Source organism: Myotis yumanensis, unplaced genomic scaffold (assembly GCF_028538775.1).
Source record: "Myotis yumanensis isolate MYYU_CA2020_CCGP unplaced genomic scaffold, mMyoYum1.0.hap1 SCAF_13, whole genome shotgun sequence".
NCBI classification, from domain to species: domain Eukaryota; kingdom Metazoa; phylum Chordata; class Mammalia; order Chiroptera; family Vespertilionidae; genus Myotis; species Myotis yumanensis.
Window position 1 is genome coordinate 47304632 of NW_027223764.1, and position 21605 is coordinate 47326236.

Sequence of the window (21605 nt, forward strand, 5' to 3'; positions counted from 1 at the left end):
CCACAGACAATATCAGGTTCCCTGACCAGCAAAATCCCTACAGCTTCATCAAATTCCCAAAGGGGTGCCGGTCCCACAAAAGAAGCACCACCATTGCACCTGGTGATCCACAGGCATCGCCTGCTACAGTTTTCCTTGCTGTAGCTTCCAACTCTTACTCACTGGTACCTCAGCCAAGCATGCACATGGAGGCAGCCACCAAATGCCCCTCCTGGCCCATCCCCCAGGGCCCCCCCACACTCGATAACGAAGTGTTCTCCAAGGCACTGACGGGCTGCCCGGCCGCCGGGAGCAACGCCTCAGTTATTAATGCTGCTCCTTCAGACCTTGCCTGCTGATGCCTGGTCATGCCATCCTGACGAGGGAAAATCCTTACTGCGCTCCTCACCCACTTCCTCGTGCTGCTGCAGGAAAAAGCAGTGCCAGGTGGAGTCATCTAAGAGCATCCTCGAGTTCCCCTTTCTCTCCATCCCGTCCTGACAATTCCCTCCAGGGCTTCAACATCACATGCAGTGGGTCTCACCCTGGATGCTGAGCATCTTCGGTGTGTGTGGTCGGGGGAGAGGTGAAGACACCAGCTCTCGAGGGAAGAGATGGGCTCTCTGTCTGGGCGTGAAGAGGAACATGGGGCCAAAGGACATGTGCCTTCAGTAGATTCCAGCATCTCACAGGCAGGCAGGCCCTGGAGCCACGTTCATGATTTCTCCCTGAGAGAATCATGACAGCTGAAAGGGGGGATGAGTGTTTTCCATTCAGAAACCAGATGATGAAACAGCTGGGACCTGGGTCATTCTGGGTTGTCTTAATGAAGCAATCATCTCTTTCCCAGCTCTGACAATACCTAAGCTCTAGACCAGTGGTTCTCAACCTTCCTGATGCCGCGACCCTTTAATACAGTTCCTCATGTTGTGGTGACCCCCAATTTCATTGTTACAAATTGAACATAATTAAAGCATAGTGATTAATCACAAAAACAATATGTAATTATATCTGTGTTTTCCGATGGTCTTAGGGGACCCCTGTGAAAGGCTCGTTCGACCCCCAAAGGGGTCGCGACCCACAGGTTGAGAACCGCTGCTCTAGACTCTGTACCCAAGCTCAGCGAACGCTGCTCTAACATGAACCGCCAAGTTTCCATGTAAAAAAGTGGAAGGCTGGGAGGTGTGGATGGAGCTGAGATTTGGGACCATATCTGGGAAGAAAGGTCCAGAGGTGCTTCCAATTTTGTTTCTGAAGGGGCCACAACATGAGCATCGAATGAGTACGTGTTGACCCTAATGCCCAGCAAATTGCAAACTTGAAGGCTGACGAAGTCCACAGCCAGGCTTTATCTGCGTTAGCCCATGCCTTCCCAGCCACACATGCCAGAAATTAACCCAGTTTCACACCATGTGTCCGTATAGCCAAGTAAGTCAGAAGACAGTCTTGAGCAATTGTCAACACTTACATGCTTAGTGTCACAACTCTGTTTTGGTCAAGTCAACACAATGGCAAAGCAGACAGCTTTGGGCCTCGTTTCTCAGAAAGAATCTGACAATTTAAGGGGGTTATGTTCGCTTCCATTTATGTCCTGGAAAATACACTCTTGTGTACCTAGCAACCATGTTTAAAAAGCGCTCGCAGCTCTTAAACAAACAGAGTGTATGTTTATGAGGTCCTCGCCACGTCTTTTTCAGGATGACGTAGAGTCCGTGCTATGCAGCTCTGGGGATTTACAGTAAGTTGTGGGTGATTTATTGCTGTGACATACAGTATTTGCCTAGAGAAAAGTGGACACCAACTTAAGCAGCCTTTGAAAGTGTGTTCCACTGGCAACAGAGCAACTAGAGGCCAAGGTCTCTCATAGTAGAGAGAGAAGAGGCCCTTTGGGGGAGACAGAAGACCAAGAATTAAGGACATTTTCTGGCACCCAGGGAGCAGAGCTAATTCGAGATCAGAAAGAGACACAGTTTAAAACAGAGACTGCAAACAGGAGGCCCAAATGTGGACCGCAGCGGTGTTTTGGTTGGCTTGAGAGCACTTTAAAAGTTTCAGAGTCCTGGGGAACATTTTAGAACTGGAGATTTGACATACGGTCCAGCTTCCTTTCTTTTCTTTGGAACGAGGGCAGATTTGATTGCAAGAGTCTGCATTACTGCTGGGCCCAATCCCCTGGACCCGTGGGCGCGTCAGGAGACGCTGAGCTCTCCACTCACCCCAGGCCTCCCCGGACCTGCTCCCCTCTTTCTCACATCTATCTGCCTGCCTCTGCCTACTGGAGTGTGCAAACCTCAGAAGTAGGAAATGCTATTTTTACAATGGTATTATCGGGGAACCGATCTCCTAAGGAGACCAGGTTCATATTCACATATAAGAGTAGACAAAGCACATGTTTCCTAAAAACTGGGCAGAAAGGCAACATGATTAGGTGTTTGTGTTTTCATTGGGGACATATCCACTGGGGCCATTATGGAAAATGTTGGGTTGCGGAAGCTAGTATTTCCCAAAGCCGAGGCATAAGGCATGGTTTGCAATGAAACGTTTATTTTTATTTTTGTAAGATGGCACGGGGACGGTGTGGTGGGAGGCATCTGTCTCTGGCATGTTTTCTCATCTGTGAAAACTTCCAGACGAACAGGGCTGACGGCAAGGAGGGGACAGCACCAACTTCTCCACCAGGCACGGCGGGCACGGTGCCCGGTCCCACCCAGGAAAACGTCTTCATTTTAATTTGTTTAAAATCAGAAGAGAAAAGTCACTGTAATAACAATGAATATGTAATAATGAATCCAGCCTGGATTATATTCATCTTTATACAAACACAGCCATAAGATAAACTGTTCATATTCTTTATGAGAAAGGAACCCAGAAGGCACACGGAGCTCATGAAAATCCCAGTGGGCCCTCCAGGCTCACGCCGGCTCCAGACAAACAACTCAGGCGGAGCTGTGGGCTTTGTGGATGGCACAGCCTCACCCGCCACGGCTTTCCTCCCTCCACATCCCTGGATGCTCTGCGTGTGGCAAGCTCATAAGCCAGGCCCCTGAAAAGCATAGTGCCTGCTGGCTGAAGTATCAAAAAGATGGGGCGGCTTTCTTCCACTCGGCCCCTTCTGGAAATTTCCGAAGGTTTTCATCATGAGCATATGGGGAAGAGGAGCATCGCCACCAGAGACAGTCTGCTGTCCTCGAAGCATTCCCAATCCTTAACCGCAGTAGGGCTTCCAGTCAAGCTTCTTCTGGACTCGGCACACACCAAAAATGTAAGCCGAGAGGCCAAGTGCAGGCTGTCATGGCAGCCCCACTGTGGAGCCTAGACCTGGGGGAGACTGGGTTTTCTGTCTCCTCAACTCAAAACCTCCCCAGAGCAAAATTCTCCATAAACATCCAGCTATCTTTTCAGCTTCTCAACCTCCAGCACATATAATTTGCAATGCTCCTATTAGTCATTGATTATATATTTCACTTGTTACCTTGTTTTATTACCTTATTTTTCCTATATTTTTGTCTGGACATCCCCGACCCTTGTAAAAAAAAATATATATATATATATATATATATATATATATATATATATATAATCTCAATGGAAAAGAGCCAGTCTTCTACATTGTATATAAAATCCCCCAAACCTAGCAACATGCCTTGCACACAAGTCTGTACCTAATGGAGTCTGTTACCTGTTAGTGAGAGCACATGTACAGGGCTCTCAGTGTCATCCCTGTTGTGATGATGAGACAGGTTGCCAGTCCTTCATGCTATGCTTTCCCGTCGGTTTATAGGTAGGAGAGGATTGCCCCCTACACACACACACACACACACACACACTCCCACCTCCCAAGTTCTGGGAACAGTAACTTATGCATCAGAAAGTCCCAAGGGCATCCTTGCTGCAAGGACTCTATTTCTAAACCACAAATGACTCATCACTGACCAGGGTCTCCCCAAAGCGGCAGCTTGTCAGGCTGACAGGAGGAAGGACAAGGGGATAAAAGCAGAGACAGAGGTCACAGTTCCACTCCTGTCTGCAGCCCATAAATCCCACGTGGAAGCCGTAGTAGTTGAGCCCGTACCTCGGCACCATGGCTGTGTTAAGCATGAGCTCTGCCCTTGTGTTTCCATTAACGGACTCTGAGCTCCTGTCTCTCCAGCTGGCTCCCACCCTGGTCTCTCAGCAGATGAAGGCTCGCCTGGCTGTGACTTCAGGTAAAGGACTGGGCTGTGCCAGCGGGAGAAGATGCAGCCCTCTCATACCTCTTGTGGGTTAAACACCTGCTAGTTTAGAAAAGACAACTAACTAGCTGGGTCTGCAAGGGGATGCATTCTCTTCATTTGCCCTGAAGTAATCATTTTTTTAAATATGTTTTATATTGTGTTGGGGTTTATTTTAGACAGAGAGACAAAAGGAAAGGGATGAAGGGAAGGAGAGAAGGGAGGGAGGGAGGGAGGGAGAGAGAGAGAGAGAGAGAGAGAGAGAGAGAGAGATGGATGGGCTGCCTCCTGCACACACCCTACTGGGGATGGAGCCTGCAATCTGGGCATGTGCCCTGACCTGGAACCTAACCTGTGACCTTTTGGCGCATGGGACCATGCTCAACCAACTGAGCCATACCAGCCAGGTGGAAGCAATCATTTTTTTAAAAGAAACAAGAGGCTAAGACAGTGACAGCTCATTTAAAGCTTTCTTTTTAAATTCTGGAGATGAGAAGAAATAATTCATTCTAATTTTCAAAACTACAGTAGATATGATTTATAGTTATCAGATAGTGTTTTTACAAGATAAACAAATAAGCAATTGGGCAAAAATCTTCAAAGGTTTTGCATAATAATTCCAAACAGGCCATACGAATATGTCCGGCCTTGTTAGCCTTCTACAACAGAGGTGAACTCTTACTTCTCCCTCTGAAATAGCAGGGGGGAGGGATGGAGGAAGGGGTAGCAGAAATCATGAAATCAGGGAATCCAAGGCCCCTTGCTAAGGGATGAACTAAAGTTTTCCCAAGCAGCCACCTGGCCAGTTTTGATTAATTCCACCTGAGATGATCGCTATTCTCCATGGCCCCGAAGTTCCCCCATGATAACAGCATGAAACTCCAGAACTGTCAGAAAAGGTCATGATTTCCTTCACTATTCAATGGATAATACTCATTGTCACATCTTTGTTCATTATTTATTTTGTAGAGAGAAACAACAACAACAAAAGATGAAGTAGAAAGGGGCCTGGGCTGAGGAGGCAGTGCTCTGACTCCAACTTCCGGCTCTAACCCTGCCCCTGGCTACTGAGGTGACCTTGAGCAGGTCACTTAGTCCTCATCCCATAGGAGATGATGCTGAGGCCAGAGAACGGTGACACCAGGTGGACTCTGACACCTCTTCCAGTTCTAACATTTTATCCTAAAGTTGCCTTTTGCAGCAAACCTGGGAGGTCCAGCTCCATCCTCCCTCTATTCCTAACATAGTCCCTGATTTGTTCCAAGGAAACATCAAAGATAAGCAGGAAATGCCTATCTATCACAATGTGAAGCAAGTGGGGAAGCAGAGACCCCCTCAAAGTGTGGAGGGGAAGGAGGGAGAGCGCTTACCCGCTTGGCATATTCTCCACCCATCTTATCTTCACGTTTATACCCAACTGATGAGAGAGGCAATTTGGAAAACTAGCCGAGGTAGAACAGTTGGGTGAGGGTCTCTCCCATGTCAGAGGATCAATTGTTGCCATTAGAGGTTAAATTCTGAAAGGGAACAAGGACTTCCCATTGGGAGTTATTTACAGCCTCGTTGCCCCTAAGGCGTCTCCCCCTCTGCCTCCCTCCAGCATGCTCAGCTCCTCCACCACCTGACACCCCATTCTTTCAACAGCTGCTGGCTCTCCTGTTGTGTTCCCTTCACAGATGTGCATTGCTGCTCTGCACATCCTGCCCTTGAACTTTCCCTACCCGTAATTTTCCGAACCAAAGCCCAGCAATAAACATGTCAGGAAGAGAGGAAGAAAATTGGGGGGCGTATTTAAAAAGGAAAAAAAAAAGAATAGGGAGATGTTTTACACACACCGTGATTGCTGTTGATTTCCTCGACAAAGGTTAAATGCTGGCCATGGCTTCTCAAAACAGAGAAGAAGGCGGAGAGCTGAAGCGAATTTCTCAGAATCCTACCTCGAAGGGCCCAGTTCTGTAAAGGAGCTGGGTACAGAGCCTCCTCTCTGCCTTGGGCTGCCCAGCTGTTCATGCTGCGGGGCAAGGGGTGTGCGAATGGGACAGTTACAGGAGCGTTCACTGTACTTTACGGTCTACAACACATTAACATGGAGGTGGCCTACGCTGACCTCCCAGTTCTGCCGGGTGCCTGCCAGGAGGGTGGGCATGTGGGAGGCGCTGTGTCAACCCCTGTGTGCACAGTTACTAAGAACAAACCTGGAGGAGGAAGCCAGACACCTAAAAATCGTTTAAAGACCTCCATGGAAACATCTTTGGGGCCACACTTTCCTGGAGTCCATTGGTTTGACAACACTAATTGTCTAGGCACACAATGAAGAGCTACCTACATTCCTCGACTCTCTAGTGAGATACAATCATCTAATGGGAAGCAGGGCCTCTGCCCTTATCTCCGTTAGCGTGGCAATTACTGTCACAGAGAACGAGGTAAGCGGGGAGGGCAAAGGGTCTTTCTGCTGAGGAAGAATCCCTTCAGCGGGAAGAGCCCCAGAGAAACATCTTTCCTTGTTCTCTGCTAACCTGACCCCAGTCCAGCACAAAATGCTGCTTACTCCCTGCGATAGAAGAGAAAATAGTCTTAGGAAACCAAATTTGGAAGAAACAGATCAAGGTCCAAAGAGACATCAGACAGCACATGTCCCAGGGATCTGTCCCACACGTCCCATGTCGTAGCGAGAAAGCTGTCATAGGACCCTCATCAGCACTGCTGACTTTCAAACGTGGCCCCAAAGGTGAGAAGTGGGGAGATGCAGAACGAGAGGGCAAAAAAGACAGGTGACTGGAGGGGGGCAGGCGCTGGAAGGGGTATGAGGCTAAGGGACTTCTCATTCTTGCAACTCCTCATTAAACCCATTTAGTCGCTTCCACAGCCTGGAATTTCACTTCTTGACATGGAAGAGCGATGCTTTGAGACATGCTGGATTCAAACCCCGGCTCCACAATTTCTTAGCTACGTGGTTTGGAGTAAACATTGCAACTTCGGCCTCACCTGTAAGTGGGAACGCTGTAATACCTCCTCTATGATGGAGTTAGAAGACTTTGATAGGACTGCTTGTGCTATTTATCTTAAAGTGCTTAGCACTAGACTCCATACAAAGCGCATGATCAGTGAATGTAGTTCCCTCCAACCCAGCCCCTCCCTTCCCTCCTGAGGAGGATGTCTTGGCTGAGGGATGAGAGGCCTGGCCTGTGAAGACGGGGCAGGTAAGCAGTTGGGTGACTGGTCGCTTCTGCTAAAGCTCTGGGTATCCCTCTTACACCAGTGGGACCAGTTTTATTTCCAGAGACCATAAACACAGCCAGGTCATGTTCTATTGCAATCTTAAAATCAGTTTTCCTTGACCATAACTAACCATAGCACTTTTACCATGTGGAAAATACTCAGCATTATCACTCTGAAGATGTTTCAAGTGAATGAATGGATACCAAATGAATGAATTACTGAATACAAACGTAAACTTCTCAAGACTAAGGCAAGGCCATTTTCACGCCGTAATCCCGCTGTTACCCTGGCATCCAGCCCTTACATGAGATCGCTCTCCAAGCCTGGGGGTACTGTTCGCTCCCCACTCTTTATGGCCACATCCCAAACAGCTGCCCCTACCAGAAGCCAAGAGGAGATACCAGAAGCCAAGAGAAGATAGCAGAAGCCAACAGAGGAACAGGAAAGTAGCCCCCCACTGCGGACCAGCCATTCTGGAGCAAATAAAGTCATTAAGGAGATTTTTAACAATGTGTAACCTTTCAGCTTTACTCTGCTAACAGCAGGCAGCTTGCCTTGCATAGACAGGAGTCAGCATTGAAGTCACGTAAGCAGGATCTGACCTTCATTTTCAGTATACGCAATATTAAATATTCATAATCCACATAACTACAGCCTAAAAAGTAGCAGAGTTTAAACATGAATCAAAGGAATAAATATATTCACAGGTGAGTCATCCTTTCCCAGAATGCCCCTGGAAAAGGGCAAATTCCCAGGGCCCTGAGCTGCTCTCTCTTCCAACTTCCTCTTGAAATTCTAGAAGCAGCAGGAGCTGCTGCATTATGCAAGCCATGAAGCCTGCACTCACACTGACATCTTGGGGCTTTCTGTTCCCTTATCTATTAGGGAAGAATCACTGTTCTTATGTCAAAGGGAGGAAACTGACAGGGTTGGATCAGCCATGGTGACATCATCACCCACAGGACATCCAAGGCACTTTTATTTTTTTAATTATTTCTGACTTACTGTACATTTTTTAAAAAAATCTTTAAAAAAACTCTTCTCCGAATAGCAGAGTGTGTGAGAAGAAAGTGTTGGCGTAAACAACAAGAGACATCAGAATTAGGAGTTGGAGTGAGATGTGCCTTAAACAGGCACAGCACCTTTAAAAAGAATGGAAAAGAAATGGAGTTCCTGCTGGCCGGTGTTGCTCCATGGTTGAGCATCGACCTATGAACCAGGAGGTCATGGTTTGATTCCCCGTCAGGGCACATGCCCAGGTTTCAGGCTTGATCCTCAGTGGGGGGCTTGCAGGAGGCAGCCAATCAATGATTCTCTCTCATTGATGTTTCTATCTCTCCCTCTCCTTTCCTCTCTGAAATCAATAAAAAAACATATTTTTTAAAAAAGAAATGGAGTTATTTTCTTTTGGACTATAACTGTCTTCTGTGGCTAACTGAGGGGTACTTTCTCTGGGGTGGGATTGCTGTGTGTGGCGGGCTTAATGCATCTCTGTGTCTGTTAAGGAATTGACACTGATGTCTATCCAAAGATTTGGTGGAACAGCCACCAATCCTTGGGTGGGAGCATAATTTTAACACAATTTAAGGTAATTCTCATTGGCTTTCAACTCCAGGAGTCGTGAGGACAGCCTGTCTTAGCTCACAGCAACCACTTGAAGCTGCCCATGCGATTCCTCTCTGGTGATCACCGGGAAAAGTAATACCCAAGGAAGGGCTTCTCAAAGCCTTAAGAGCAAAAGAACTGCTCAGGGATCACCTTGGCCTAGCAACGGAAAAGAAAAAAAACATGTAGTTGAGATAATATCTGGAAATAACGTACCCACAGCCTCTTGATAGCCAAATGAGCAGCGAAAGGTTAAAAAGATCATGCGCCCTCCAACTATGGCACTTTTCAGAAGTGCCGGCCTCCCCTGCTGCCACACAGAAGTAGAATAACCACCCAGCCCACCTGTCCTCTCTCACAACCTGAACTGGCCTGTCTTGACACTGAACCTGCAGAGCCTCACACCTTGAACTTGTGTTGTCAGTGTATTCCCACCATCTGGGGGAGGCCAGCTCTGGTTAAAATTCACCTAAACAAGCCATTTGACTGACAATGTCTGCCCAGTTAGGTTCACGCAAGGGAAAGCCTATAGATTGATTGTCTTTTAAGTTATTTCTTCATTTGAAGGGTATAAATACCAACTAAAATTCATCTTAAGAATACTGTACACTTCTTTTTTCCAGGATAATGATTTCTTATAAATTCTAAGAGAAGTTTAAAGATTTCTTTCCAAGATGCCCATTTCTTTCCAATGGCCAGCAACACCACCACAGGGTAAAACTGATGACAGTTTTGAATGAAAAAGAGATGGATATTAAGAATTTACAGCCTGCTTTCTTACCTAGTTCCCATTTGCTTTTTATGTGTGGATAGAATCTCACTTTATCTTGTTTACTTTGCTTGATGATAGTTATTTTAATAGATTTTTTTTTATTCCTGAACCTTTAGATTTATCATAAAGGTTCTTATAGAGTTTGCTTTAATTCCTCTCCTTACTTAACTGAGCATGCTTGCCGGCTGTCCCCAGAAAGATGGCAGACTCCTTGGTACTGACTATGCCGATCAGGTCACCCCTGGGACAGAACCTTGGGGTATGGTTCCAGCACCAAAGGAAGACATGCAAATGAAGAGCAGAAAGGGCGACATAAACATCAGGTCTTCCAATGTACAGAGTCCCTCTCTGCCAAACCACACAGTCTAGTGACAGAGAGGAAAGACCGTGTTTAGGATCCAGCCAGAACAGTCCCCAGGGGGAGTGAGGACAGTCTTGGTTCTAGGATTGTTGGCACTTTGCTAGGAAAAGCTGAGAACAGAATGGAAGGTCCATTCTTGGCGTAGACTCTCTGCAGAACCAGAACCAGAGACGACCCCCCAATGCCAGCTTCCCAGGGCTTAGCAGAACCAGAACAAAGTCCAAAGGGCCCTGCGGTAGTGCGGGGCGCCAAGGAGAGGGTCTTGCCTGTGGTAGTCCACCAGGACCTAAGTACCAACGGCTGCCTCACAGTAGACGCTGTAAAAAAAAGACACAATTCAGACCCATCCAGCAAGAGCTTTTTATTTCAACAGAAATACAGAGGAGCAAGAAGAGAGGCAAAGGAAAGAAGGGGCCGAGGCATCTGTCCTTCTGACGACAGCCACACTCACCTCCACGTCAGGGCTTGCTCTGTCTGGGGCACACAGACTGAATGCCCAAACCCATTTCCTGAGCCCTGGCATGGAAACTGGCAGGGGATGCACCCTCCAGGATGTGCCTGGGGAGAGAATGGAGAAATAAGACTTAGGGCTTTAGAGATCTTTGCTTCAATTCAATCATGGTCAGAATGATGAAGAGGAGATATTTGCAAGGGGCTTACCTTCAATGACATGCCACTTGAAGTTTTCCAGACTGAAAAGCTCGTCTTCTCTTTCTTGGCCAGGGCGAGCTGCCAGAGGAGCGTGTGGGATCTCCTCTCCTGAGAAAGTTTAAAGGACCCTCACCCTGAGCTGGGCCAGCGCAGCCCTGCTGTGCGTGGGGAAGGCTGAGCGACCTCAGATTGCCTGATGTGGCTGATCCCCAGAGACAGGTGACTGGAGCTGGTGTTTTCTTTATCTTCCCTAACATGATATTTTGGCCTTGGCATTCCAGTCACAAAATCCTCTGGCTGGTGATCAGATGCCTCTGAGAAATTCAGAGTTTAGGCGGACATGAAATAGCACCATCCCGAGCCTCAGCGAAAGAACGTTAAGCTCAGAATTCAGACACACAAGAGTCTGCCAACAGGGGCATCGAGCGGGTTTCCTGGGCTCAGATGCTCATGTGCAGCCATACCAGGGACAGGGTTCAAGGAGACACAAACACTCTCACAGTGAAAAACACAGGCAAAGAGCTCAAGGCCACTGTCCAGTGTCCAGCTCATGTCACCACAGACAGGCCGGCCAGACCCGCTCAGCTCCGGTTTCCCAGATGCTGTCAGCGTCCGGATTGCAACAGAATCCCTGGAACAGATGATGCACCAGGGTGACGCCTGCAGGGACCAGGGCAGAGCTGGCCACCACCTGGCAGCTCCGCTCGGCGACCTCTCCTGCCTCCTACAAAGCCTGAGCCATCTGTGGCACAGACCTCACCCCAGGCTCACCCTGAAGCACCAGTCCACTCAGCTGGCACCTGAGGGTCTGTGTGAGTGTCCACTCTAGGAATTCTCAGATGGCCATGGTCTCCACCTCTGGGAGTCATCATGAACTCTGTCCCATCTCCTTCCTTCTCGAGTCAAGAAGCACCAGCGAGCGATGCTTCAGCTGAGTATTTGGTTGGCAGGTACAAAGGACAGTATCACGCTTTCTAACTGACCTCAAATAAGATTAAAGCATTGAAACCCTACCGAGCAAAGAGCCCAACCACCATGGCAAGAATGGCTCAGACCCTAACCAGTTGGACACTTAAACTTCCCAGAGTTTGCAAATGCACAAAACTCTCCGACCCTCTTGGCCTCTTCAGTGCAAATACTCAGGAAACAGTTATTTACACATAAACAATACCCAGCACTCAGATACCCCACCCTCCCCGTCTCAGCCAGCAGAGTCCTTCCTTGGGAGAACTTGCTTCCCGTTAAGAAAATCAGCACCCACAGCCCCGCCTGCCTCTAAAAGTCTTCCACACTCAAGAGGCGCTTGCGAAGGTTGATGCTAAAGCAACTCATTGATCGATGTAAATAAGGACTCACAATTGTGTCAGGAAAACAGGGCAAGACAACGGATTTGAATACTCACTTTGACGAATCTATGAAGTATATTACAAGTGCACCAATGCTGAGAGCAAAGACTAAGACAACCTGCAAAACAAGAGAGAAATGCGTAACTTAAGGGCGGAACAACACTGGGATTTTATTTTTTAATTTTGTGACACATGTAGCCGCAGGTTGGAAATTTGGTGCCAGGTGCTTTCTGGGTCCTGCCTGGAAACCTATCCCTTTGCTCCCCTTATGTTGGCTCCTTACCAGGCAGTGGGCAGCAACCTCACTGCTGGCCAACAGGGGTCAGGGCAGACTCTAATATCCTAATGCTCGGGGTTTGTATCTGGCCCTGTAATCTCAGGGTAAATCTTCTCCACCACCAAAGCAAAGATACACACTTCAGTAGGAAAAAAGCAGCTAAAAATTTGAGGTGATATAATGTTTCATATTATATGCAAGTTAGGCCCCAAGAGAACTTAAATACAGGAATATCAATTTTTAGCCACTTTAATGAGGTGGAATTTACATACTACCATAAAATTCACCCATTTTAAATGTACAATTCAGCCAATGACTTTGAATAATTATACCAAGTTCTGCAACCATCACCATAGTCTCACTAAGCTGCCTCGTGCCTGTTAATCCTCCTTTGCTAGCTGAGCCCTAGACAACCACAAATTCACTTTCTGTTTCTGTCCAAGAAATACCAATTGAAAAACAGAAAGTTGGACTTGACTTTGGGTGGCAAACACACAATACAATATACAGATGATGTATTACAGGACTGTACACTTGAAACCCATATAATTCCATTAACCAATGTTACCCCAATAAATTCAATATGCAATTTTTTAAAAGGTCCAATTATTTCTAGGACCACACGCGTCTTCTCTTTCCCACTCATGCCCAGAAGCCAGGAACGTCTAGCTATAGCTTTGTCTTTTCAGAACCTAACAGTTCATCTGGGCAAAGTAGTCAATCCCTTTAGGTAGAGATGATCCTATAATGTTGCTCTCAAGTTGTACTTATTTCAATAAACTCGTAATAAAATGCGGGAGGGGCACAAATTTGCTGCTTGTACAGATATCCATGGGGGAGGGAGTGGGGTGACAGATCTAAGTATTTTGGAAACCGTTTAAGCTCGTACGTGAGGCCGGCTACATGGCAATCCTGTTCTCCTTCATACTCTTCACTCAAAGGTAATCACCTTTGATAGAAAAGACAGCGCAGCAACCCCTTCCGAGGATACCTGTCACACCAAAGTCCATCAAATGAATATGTAGCAGATCGAGCTGATATGGATGCCTCTCTGCTCACTCCACATTCTCATTTGTTTATTTGATCTTTCACGGAGGAGAGTCCTGGTCCAACCGGAAGGATGTTCAAAGATAAAACAGACGCTAAGAACCAATGGTTAATCTCGAGATGCCAGGGGCAACAGCTCCCTTTCAGACCTGCTACGCTCCTACAGGAACTGCAGGGGGAGAAGAGTGGAAGGGGTTAGAAGTGTCAGTCTCCTCGGAGCATCTGTGAACATCCCTCTGGCATTGGCTGGTGCATAGAGATAAAACCCAGTTTATGTAAAGACTAGGTAAGAATCAAGCCGTGTGTGTGTGTGTGTGTGTGTGTGTGTGTGTGTGTGTGTAAGAGAGAGAGAGAGAGAGAATATCGCTCACACATTTCTGTACTTGCGTGTGCACCACAGTGGCTGACAGAAATGAAATCTGCATATTCATTTAGAACCCTGCAAAACTCCATGGAGCTACAGGGAGGGAGGGTGAGCTCCATATTTAAAAGCTGATGGTTAAAACAACTGGACCTGTAAAGGGACTATGTGGTTCCACAGCACCTGATAAATTCTCCTCATGAGAGGAAGTGTTAAGACACCACCGGGGCCTATTTTATTTTTCCATTTTGTTTTAAAAACGAAAACATGTCCCAGTTGATCCAAGGAAACTCCTGCAGTCTGTCAGTAATCACCATGGTGCCGGCGCAAACGCCCTGGCAGCCACCTGAGCCGCTCCCCTCACACTCACTCACTCACTCACTCATTCCTTGCAAAGTTATGCACAGGAGCAAAACAAAAACCATGAACAACCCTCTGCTTTCCCCTCTATGAGCTGAATGAGGCAGCAAAACAAATAGCTGAAGATTAATTCTGACCTGTGCTGCTTTTTCTGAGACACAAGCCATTAGATCCTGGCTCTGACCTCATTCTCAGAATGCCTCAAAGAGAAGGGGCGTGGCCAGCACAGAGGGGCAGGACCTCTGCTTCATTCATGAACAGCTGATTCAAGGCTCACCCCTGTCAATCTGGCTGCATGTGTGTGTGTGCCTGTGCGTGTGAATGCTGAGCTTTGGCCAAGCTGGGGACACGGGCTCATTCCATTAAAATCTGGAGAAGAAAGAAGAAGAAAGGCAAGGCGGGGCAGGGGAGGAGGGAAGAGGAGAGGAGGAGAAGCAGGAAAGGGGAAAGAATAGGAAAGAAGTCCTTGCAAAAGGCATCTACATCGTTCTGAAATGAGCCCAGCATCGCTCTCCTGCAATGGCGATGATTCCCCAGGCTTGAGTGGTCAAAGCAGCTGACACTACTTCCTCCCAGCTCCCCTCGACCAGCCTCTGCTGTGGGAAATAATGTGCAGCTCATTTGAGCAAATCAGCCAGTGACAGGAGGGAAGGACTCCTACTCTCCTCTTAAGATGCAAACTCACATATCAGCCTCTCCCTGATAAGGCAAGAAGGGAAGAAGTCCAGGAGGCACGCGACCTCCAAGTCTCCAGGGACTGAGGCTGCTGCTGAGGGGACCTGTGCTCAGCTCCTAAAGCTCAGCTGGAAGGCTCCCTCTTCAGGAGGTCCCAGTTCCCACCCCCCTGCCTGCCCCAGGCATGACACCATAGATGGGCAGAGGGTCTGTTCTCCATACGGAAACAACTGTGCATGTGATTATTTTTGTTTGTTTGTGAATCCTCACCCGAGGATATTTTCCCATTGATTTTAAGAGAGAATGGAAGAGAAGGGGGAGGGGAAGAGAGAGAGAAACATGGAAAAGAGAGAGACACATCAATGGGTTGCCTTCCACATGTGCTCCAACCAGGGATCAAACCCGTGACATTTTGGTGTACAGAACGATGCTCCAACCAACTGAGCCACCCAGCCAGAGGGTGTGCGTGTGATTTTTAAACTTGATAAATGCCTCTTGATCATGTCAGGCGTGATCATAATGTCAGCCTGGATCCAAGTGCTGCAGAAAATACATTAACCCTATGGATTTGGCCATGAAGACAGGAAACCAATAGAGATTCATCTTCTACAGGCCGAACAAAGGATCTCTCTCTCTCTCTCTCTCTCTCTCTCACTATCTCTCTCTCTCTCTCTCTCTCTTTCTCTCTCTCTTACACACGCACACACATTCTATCTCTTTGACAAACCCTCCATTGGCTGAGCAGCCTACTCTAAATATAAAAAAATCTATTTCATCACACAATATAATTCTATTTTAGCCTAAATGGTAATAGTTATGGTATAGTGCACCCCCAAATAGTCATCCAAGTATTTATTTCACATCTGCTATGCATAAAGCCTTAGGAAAAACAAAAGAAAAAGTCCACTTGGAGTCATAAAATATACTCCTTCTTCAGTACTCTTTACATAGATGAATCCTATGCTACATCTAGTCGGTGCTCAACCATCTGATCAATACAAATGCTATTGATTTGCTGGAACAGACTTGAATGGAGAAGAACTAGGAGGGGTAGGAACAGGGCTCTGGTCTCAATTCTCTCCTTGTTCTCAAAGTGTCCCTTCTTCCTACGTATCCTGTCTCCGCTCATGCCCCTTCAGTAAGAAGGATGGAGATGGAGAGTCTCTCTATGCACTTCCACAGTCCCAGGGGTAAGGGACACTGAAGCCTGCGACATAAGATGAGGCCAAGAGAAGCATAAAAGCTGAGACAGGAAGACACTTGCCCTCCAGCAGCTGAGTCACAGAATAAGCTTACAATGACCAGGTGCTTCCCAAAGCACTGTCAGCAAACAAGAGCTTATGAACAGTCAGACCGAGGGGATAACGTGAGCGTGCCCTCTCAGGCCCTGGTGCCAGCCTTCCTCACCTTTCATAGTCCAGTTTCACCAAATCACTTTGGCTACCTGCATGGTGCTCATTGCCATATGCTTAGGTTTACTAGAAACACCACATGCTGTGTGATGTTTACAGAGTGTGAGATTCCTGAACACAAGACATTGGATAGAGATGTCTTTAAAATGATGGTGCGTAATCTATTTTCAAAACTCCAAGACCAAACATAGCATGTGTTTGCACAGAATGCCAAGAAAACACACACACACACACACACACACACACACACACACACACACACTGTACTAGAAGAACACCTATCCCTAACACCTGACACGAGCCGCCTAAGAGAGAATATTCACAGCCACCTTCATGCTGGAAATTCCAGCAGGCTCTGAAGATTTTACAAATGTCTCAGAAAGTCCATAAAAGTGGAAAACAGCCGGAATATCCGCCCTCAGGGCACTGGCGCTCTTCAAGGAAGGACAGACCCAGCGATGAGAATAGGGAGGGGAATGGATCAGGAACAGAGACGCTTCTGAGATGCTGCACGTTCTAGAACCTGGTTTCAAGTGTCAGGTTCGGGCCCAAATGCTTTCAATCAACATATGAGGCTCCGCGGCCTTCAGAGGAGCGTTTACAGCAGAGGCTCACAGAGGCGACTGCGACCAAATGTGTGATCACCTCAAGAGCTTTCCTTAAAAACAGAGACGTCCTCCTCCATCCTGAGGCCAGGAAATCTCGAGCCTGAGGGTGGGGAGTGAGCTGGACATCTCTTATTTTTAACAAGCTCTTCCAGGGAAGCTGACGTGTGGCCAAGAATGGGAGTCACTGAATTAAAGCCATTAGGGGAAACCACTTAGCTCAAGTCAGAGATTAATTTACAAATGTCTCCTTAGCAATTAGCCCATCAGAACATATGCATGAGGCCTGCAGGCTTGGAGAATCGTGCTAGGAGTACTCTACAAAGTACAGAGAGGAAGATGAATTAATTCTCTCCCGAGCAGGACTTACACATTCTGCTCAGCTCTCAGCAGAACAAATGGCCCTAATTAATGATTCTGCATGTTTGATCGGGGCCTAGCCAGCTACTGGCAGCAGCCACCCCTCAGAACATGGACAATTTCCTATACGTGATCCAGAAGGCGCATGACTTTTTAATTGAGGGAGAATTTATATTCAATTAAAGCCACTGTAATAATTAAAAAAAAAAAAAAGACATGAGAGCTCCTAAGGCAAAACAATCTGGGGACACTTTGTTTACGGGAGACAACATCATTCCGACACCCAACTCGTGACGTCTGGTCTGGTGAGTCTAATAACTCCAACAAACAGGTAGCGAATGCCGAGGCACGGGCCTTGAGGGAGAGAGAGGAAAACAGAAAACTAAAGAGCCTCCTCAGGCCTCATCTTCACTTTGAAGCATGGAATCCAGAAGCCTGAATGGTTCAGGAGGTGCCTGTGAGTTCAGTAAATGCTGCACATACATACAGACACCTGGAGATGCCTAACGGGGGACAGGGAAGTGACACCACCATCACCGCACATGTAGACGGCGAAGGGAAGAAGGGGAGACCAAGGAGGGGGAGAGGGCTCTGGACTCTCCCGGTCCACCTGGCTGTCCCAGGGAAGGATGACACCAGGCGCCCCCTCCCCCCCCTCCCCCCACCTGTGACTGACACGCCCAGTGACTGCCTCAGGGGGAGAGCACAGACTCCCATCAGGAGGCGGCCTGGCTCTGAGTCTCGGCTTTGCCCCACGAAGCAGTACGCTCTGGAGCTCATCACTTCATGTCTCTGGGGCTCAGTCTCCCAGTCTGTGAAATGGTGGGATTGGGACAGATGGTTATCAAATGGGGACCTTGACAGGTCATTGCTTACAGTGAAAGAACTAAAAACCTTTGGCTTAAAAAGGCAGCCTCTTTTACGCCACTGTAAGCCATTTTTGCATCGTTATAATAATTGAGTATGATGGCAATGATGTGTTACTAATCTGTGTCAGAGTTGCTGTTTCTTTCATAAATCACAAGTGGGAACTCCACGGACACTCCCATTCATTGGTGTTTCTACTAGGCAATCAACTGTTCACGCAGTTTGACATCCCGCACCACAAACACAAAGCCAGAGGGGCCCCTGTGCCTTAGCCCTGCCTTGGCTGAAGGAAAAGGAGGGGGCTCTGACCCAGCCCCCTCACCTCCTGCCCCTGTGATCTCTGAAAAACCCACATTTTTGTAGGTTTTACCTTGAAAGCTCATACTCTGAGCTCAGTGGTGTCTCCAAGGGATAAAGGCAAACATAGTAACATGTTTTTCTCATCCCTACACCCTTAATGGTTCCCAACAGTATATATAATCTTGTTACCAAAAAAGGTATTTTTGTCATCGTAAGTAACAAAAGATTTGTAAAGCATAAAAGCAATATTTTGACAGTGCCACTTAGATATCCGAGGGTCCCCTAAGTTTCCACCCTAACATCGTGGTGCATTTCATTTGACTTATGCAAGTGTTTACACAAAAATGCTGTAAATGGATTCCCTGGAAACCAAGACTCCAAACAACAGCATAAGTATAGATGTATTCAAGACGAAATAAAGGAAAAAGAAAGTGATGTCAGGAGTCAGTCTTTAGAATTATAGCATTAAAATAAAATACGTGGGACTTCCAGATAAGACTGAGACTATGTGAGGAAGCCGAGATAAAATGCCTGTGAATTGTGGGCATTTAAATCTGGTGCCTCCAAAAGTGAAATATATAAAATGCAGTACTACTTAGTGTAGAATGGACTGGATTTTTAGGACACGAGACATACTTGGAGAGAACCCCCTTCAATTGCTTCAAATGACGTCTATGGCTTTTGTATGAAAAAAAAAATCCTTGACAAGCTCACAAAACTCTGGAAAGCTGGCCCTTTTCTTTCCCTCTGGCTTTATCTTACACTCTCCCTCTCTAGACTCCAGTTAATGGAACTTTCAGTTCTTCTTATTCACCACATGGCCAGCACCCAAAAAAAATCCTACCGCAGGGCCTTTGCATAAGTACGTCCCTCCTCCTAGAAGACTTAACCCCCACCATACAGACTAGTCATCCTTCAGATTTCAGCTATACTGTCACTTCCCTGCCCACCTAACTTGGGAAGGTCCCTTAAGAGCATAGTCTGTACCTTGTAGCACTTGGCACCCCAGAAGTTTTGTATTTCTTTGTGCAGTCATTTGATTAATTCCTCTATCCTTTGCTGGGCTGCAAGTTCTATAAAGACAGGGAACATGTCGTTTCTTACTCACCACTACATTCCCAGAGCTAGCAGTGTCTCCCTGTTTGTTGCACAAGTATTTGGAGGACAGATTGAAGAATGAGTTTGGAGACTGGGTGCAGTGAACGCATGAGAGAATGGAAGGATATGGACCTCAGACGTGAGGAGTAGTTCCCTGTGTGGGGATCCAAGGGACAGCTGGCTGAAGTGCATCGTCCTTGAGAAGGTCAAGGGTCTGGGACACTCAGGGGATAGATAGGAGATTCGTGTGCACAGACTCAGGCAACGGCTGAAGAGCTGAGGTTGACAGCAGGAAACCATCCTGAGTAATGGAGTGCAGGCAGGTAGATGGCAGCATCAGGGGGGTAGACGGAGTGAGGACTCAGTGGATGGCAGGATGCTCAAGAGTAAAGGTCTCACACCAGGATGGCAGGCGATGGAGGGCCAGGGTGGCCAATGGTCCCTGGACTATAAAGAAATAAGCAACCTCCACAGAGAGAAGTGGGGAAACTGCGTCTCTAGGAAAAACAGGTTCAATTAAAGTGATGCACGTCAGAAGCCTTAGGTGAAGAAGATTGGGATCAGGACCAGGAATCTGTGGAAATGGAGTAAAACACATGTCTGAACTGAGGAGGTGAATTCATGTATAAATAATGCATGAACATGCCGAAACCGGTTTGGCTCGGTGGATAGAGCGTCGGCCTGCGGACTGAAAGGTCTCAGGTTCGATTCCGGTCAAGGGCATGTACCTGGGTTGCGGGCACATCCCCAGTGGGAGATGTGCAGGAGGCAGCTGATCGATGTTTCTCTCTCATCGATGTTTCTAACTCTCTATCTCTCTCCCTTCCTCTCTGTAAAAAATCAATAAAATATATTTAAAAAAAAAAATTAAAAAAAATAAAAAAAATAAATAAATAATGCATGAACATATACATATGCATAGATATAGATATATAGATATAGATATGTGTGTGTGTGTGTGTGTGCGTGTACACTAGTATATGTATATATACACGCACACACAGGTTGCAAGGGACACAGAGATAATAAACTAATACTCTACTAATCAATCACAAAGTTGGATCTCTATCAATATTTATTAATCACTACATTCCCAGCATTGTATCTCTGTCCATTTTTAAATTCGGTAATTTCAAAATTACTATAGATAAAAAGGAAGCCTAGAAAATAATAAGGCTCCTTTTTTAAAAAAAAAAATATTTTTATTGCTATTTAGTGAGAAAGAGGAAGAGGGAAGGAGAGAGAGAAACATTGATTGGCTGCCTCCTGCACACCCCAACCGGGATTGAGCCTGAAACCTGGGCATATGCTCTGACTGCGAATCGAACCCATAACCTTTCAGTGCACCGGACAAAGCCCAACCAACTGAGCACACCGGCCATGGTAATAGGGTTCATGTTGAGTATAACTTACAAAGAACAAGATTATTATAAATCACACATTTGCTGGGATACATACAAAATTAAGTGCAATAAATGGCCTTTTTGAAGAGGGAAGAGGAGAATGTAGCTAATAAAGATGGGTATAGAGGGTCTGAAGCTTGTTTTTTTCTGTTCCCTACAGGAGAATCTGCAGCATGAATCAGGGCCCTGGTTGACATAACTCCAGGGCACGAGCTGTGTGCACTTCTGCAGGACAGTGTTCCCTGATTGTCACAGGAGGGTCACCTGTCCTACACCCTGGATTTTACTGACCATGCCCATCTCATTTTGCACAACCTAAACATACAGGAGAGTTGAATGTGTTCCTTCAAAGCCTAATGTAGTATAACTGAAATGAGAAACTGAAAAAGTGGAAAGCAATTGTAACATTAAGTCTGAAAAAAATTCCCTAAAACCTGTGTGCCTCCTGAGAATGGAGGTTTACTAATAGTGACACTGGAATCTTACATCACTGCATCATAAAACTCAACAGGTTGATTTCTGTATATTTTTACCAAGGGCATTAAAACTACATTGGCAAGCAAGATAAAATCTTCCACTTGCGGTCTAAAGTGTGAAAGGCGTTTCCTGTCTAATTACGTAAAAATCTGAGGGAAAAACTTGCATCTGCTGGTAGAGCTCCCAAGTTTGCAGCTATTGAGCTTTTGGAAATATTAT

At 46.7% G+C, this 21605-nt stretch overlaps 1 protein-coding gene across 1 annotated transcript in view; it reads right to left on the bottom strand.

Moving 5' to 3' along the window:
- KCNMA1 (potassium calcium-activated channel subfamily M alpha 1) overlaps positions 1-21605 on the bottom strand; it is a 672109-nt gene that overhangs the window by 316819 nt on the left and 333685 nt on the right. Inside the window, exons 3-4 of the mRNA XM_070433250.1 lie at positions 12428-12449; positions 12201-12262 (exon numbers count right to left, since the gene is read on the bottom strand). Coding sequence (XP_070289351.1) covers positions 12201-12262; positions 12428-12449 — 84 coding nt within the window. The remainder of the gene's footprint in view (positions 1-12200; positions 12263-12427; positions 12450-21605) is intronic.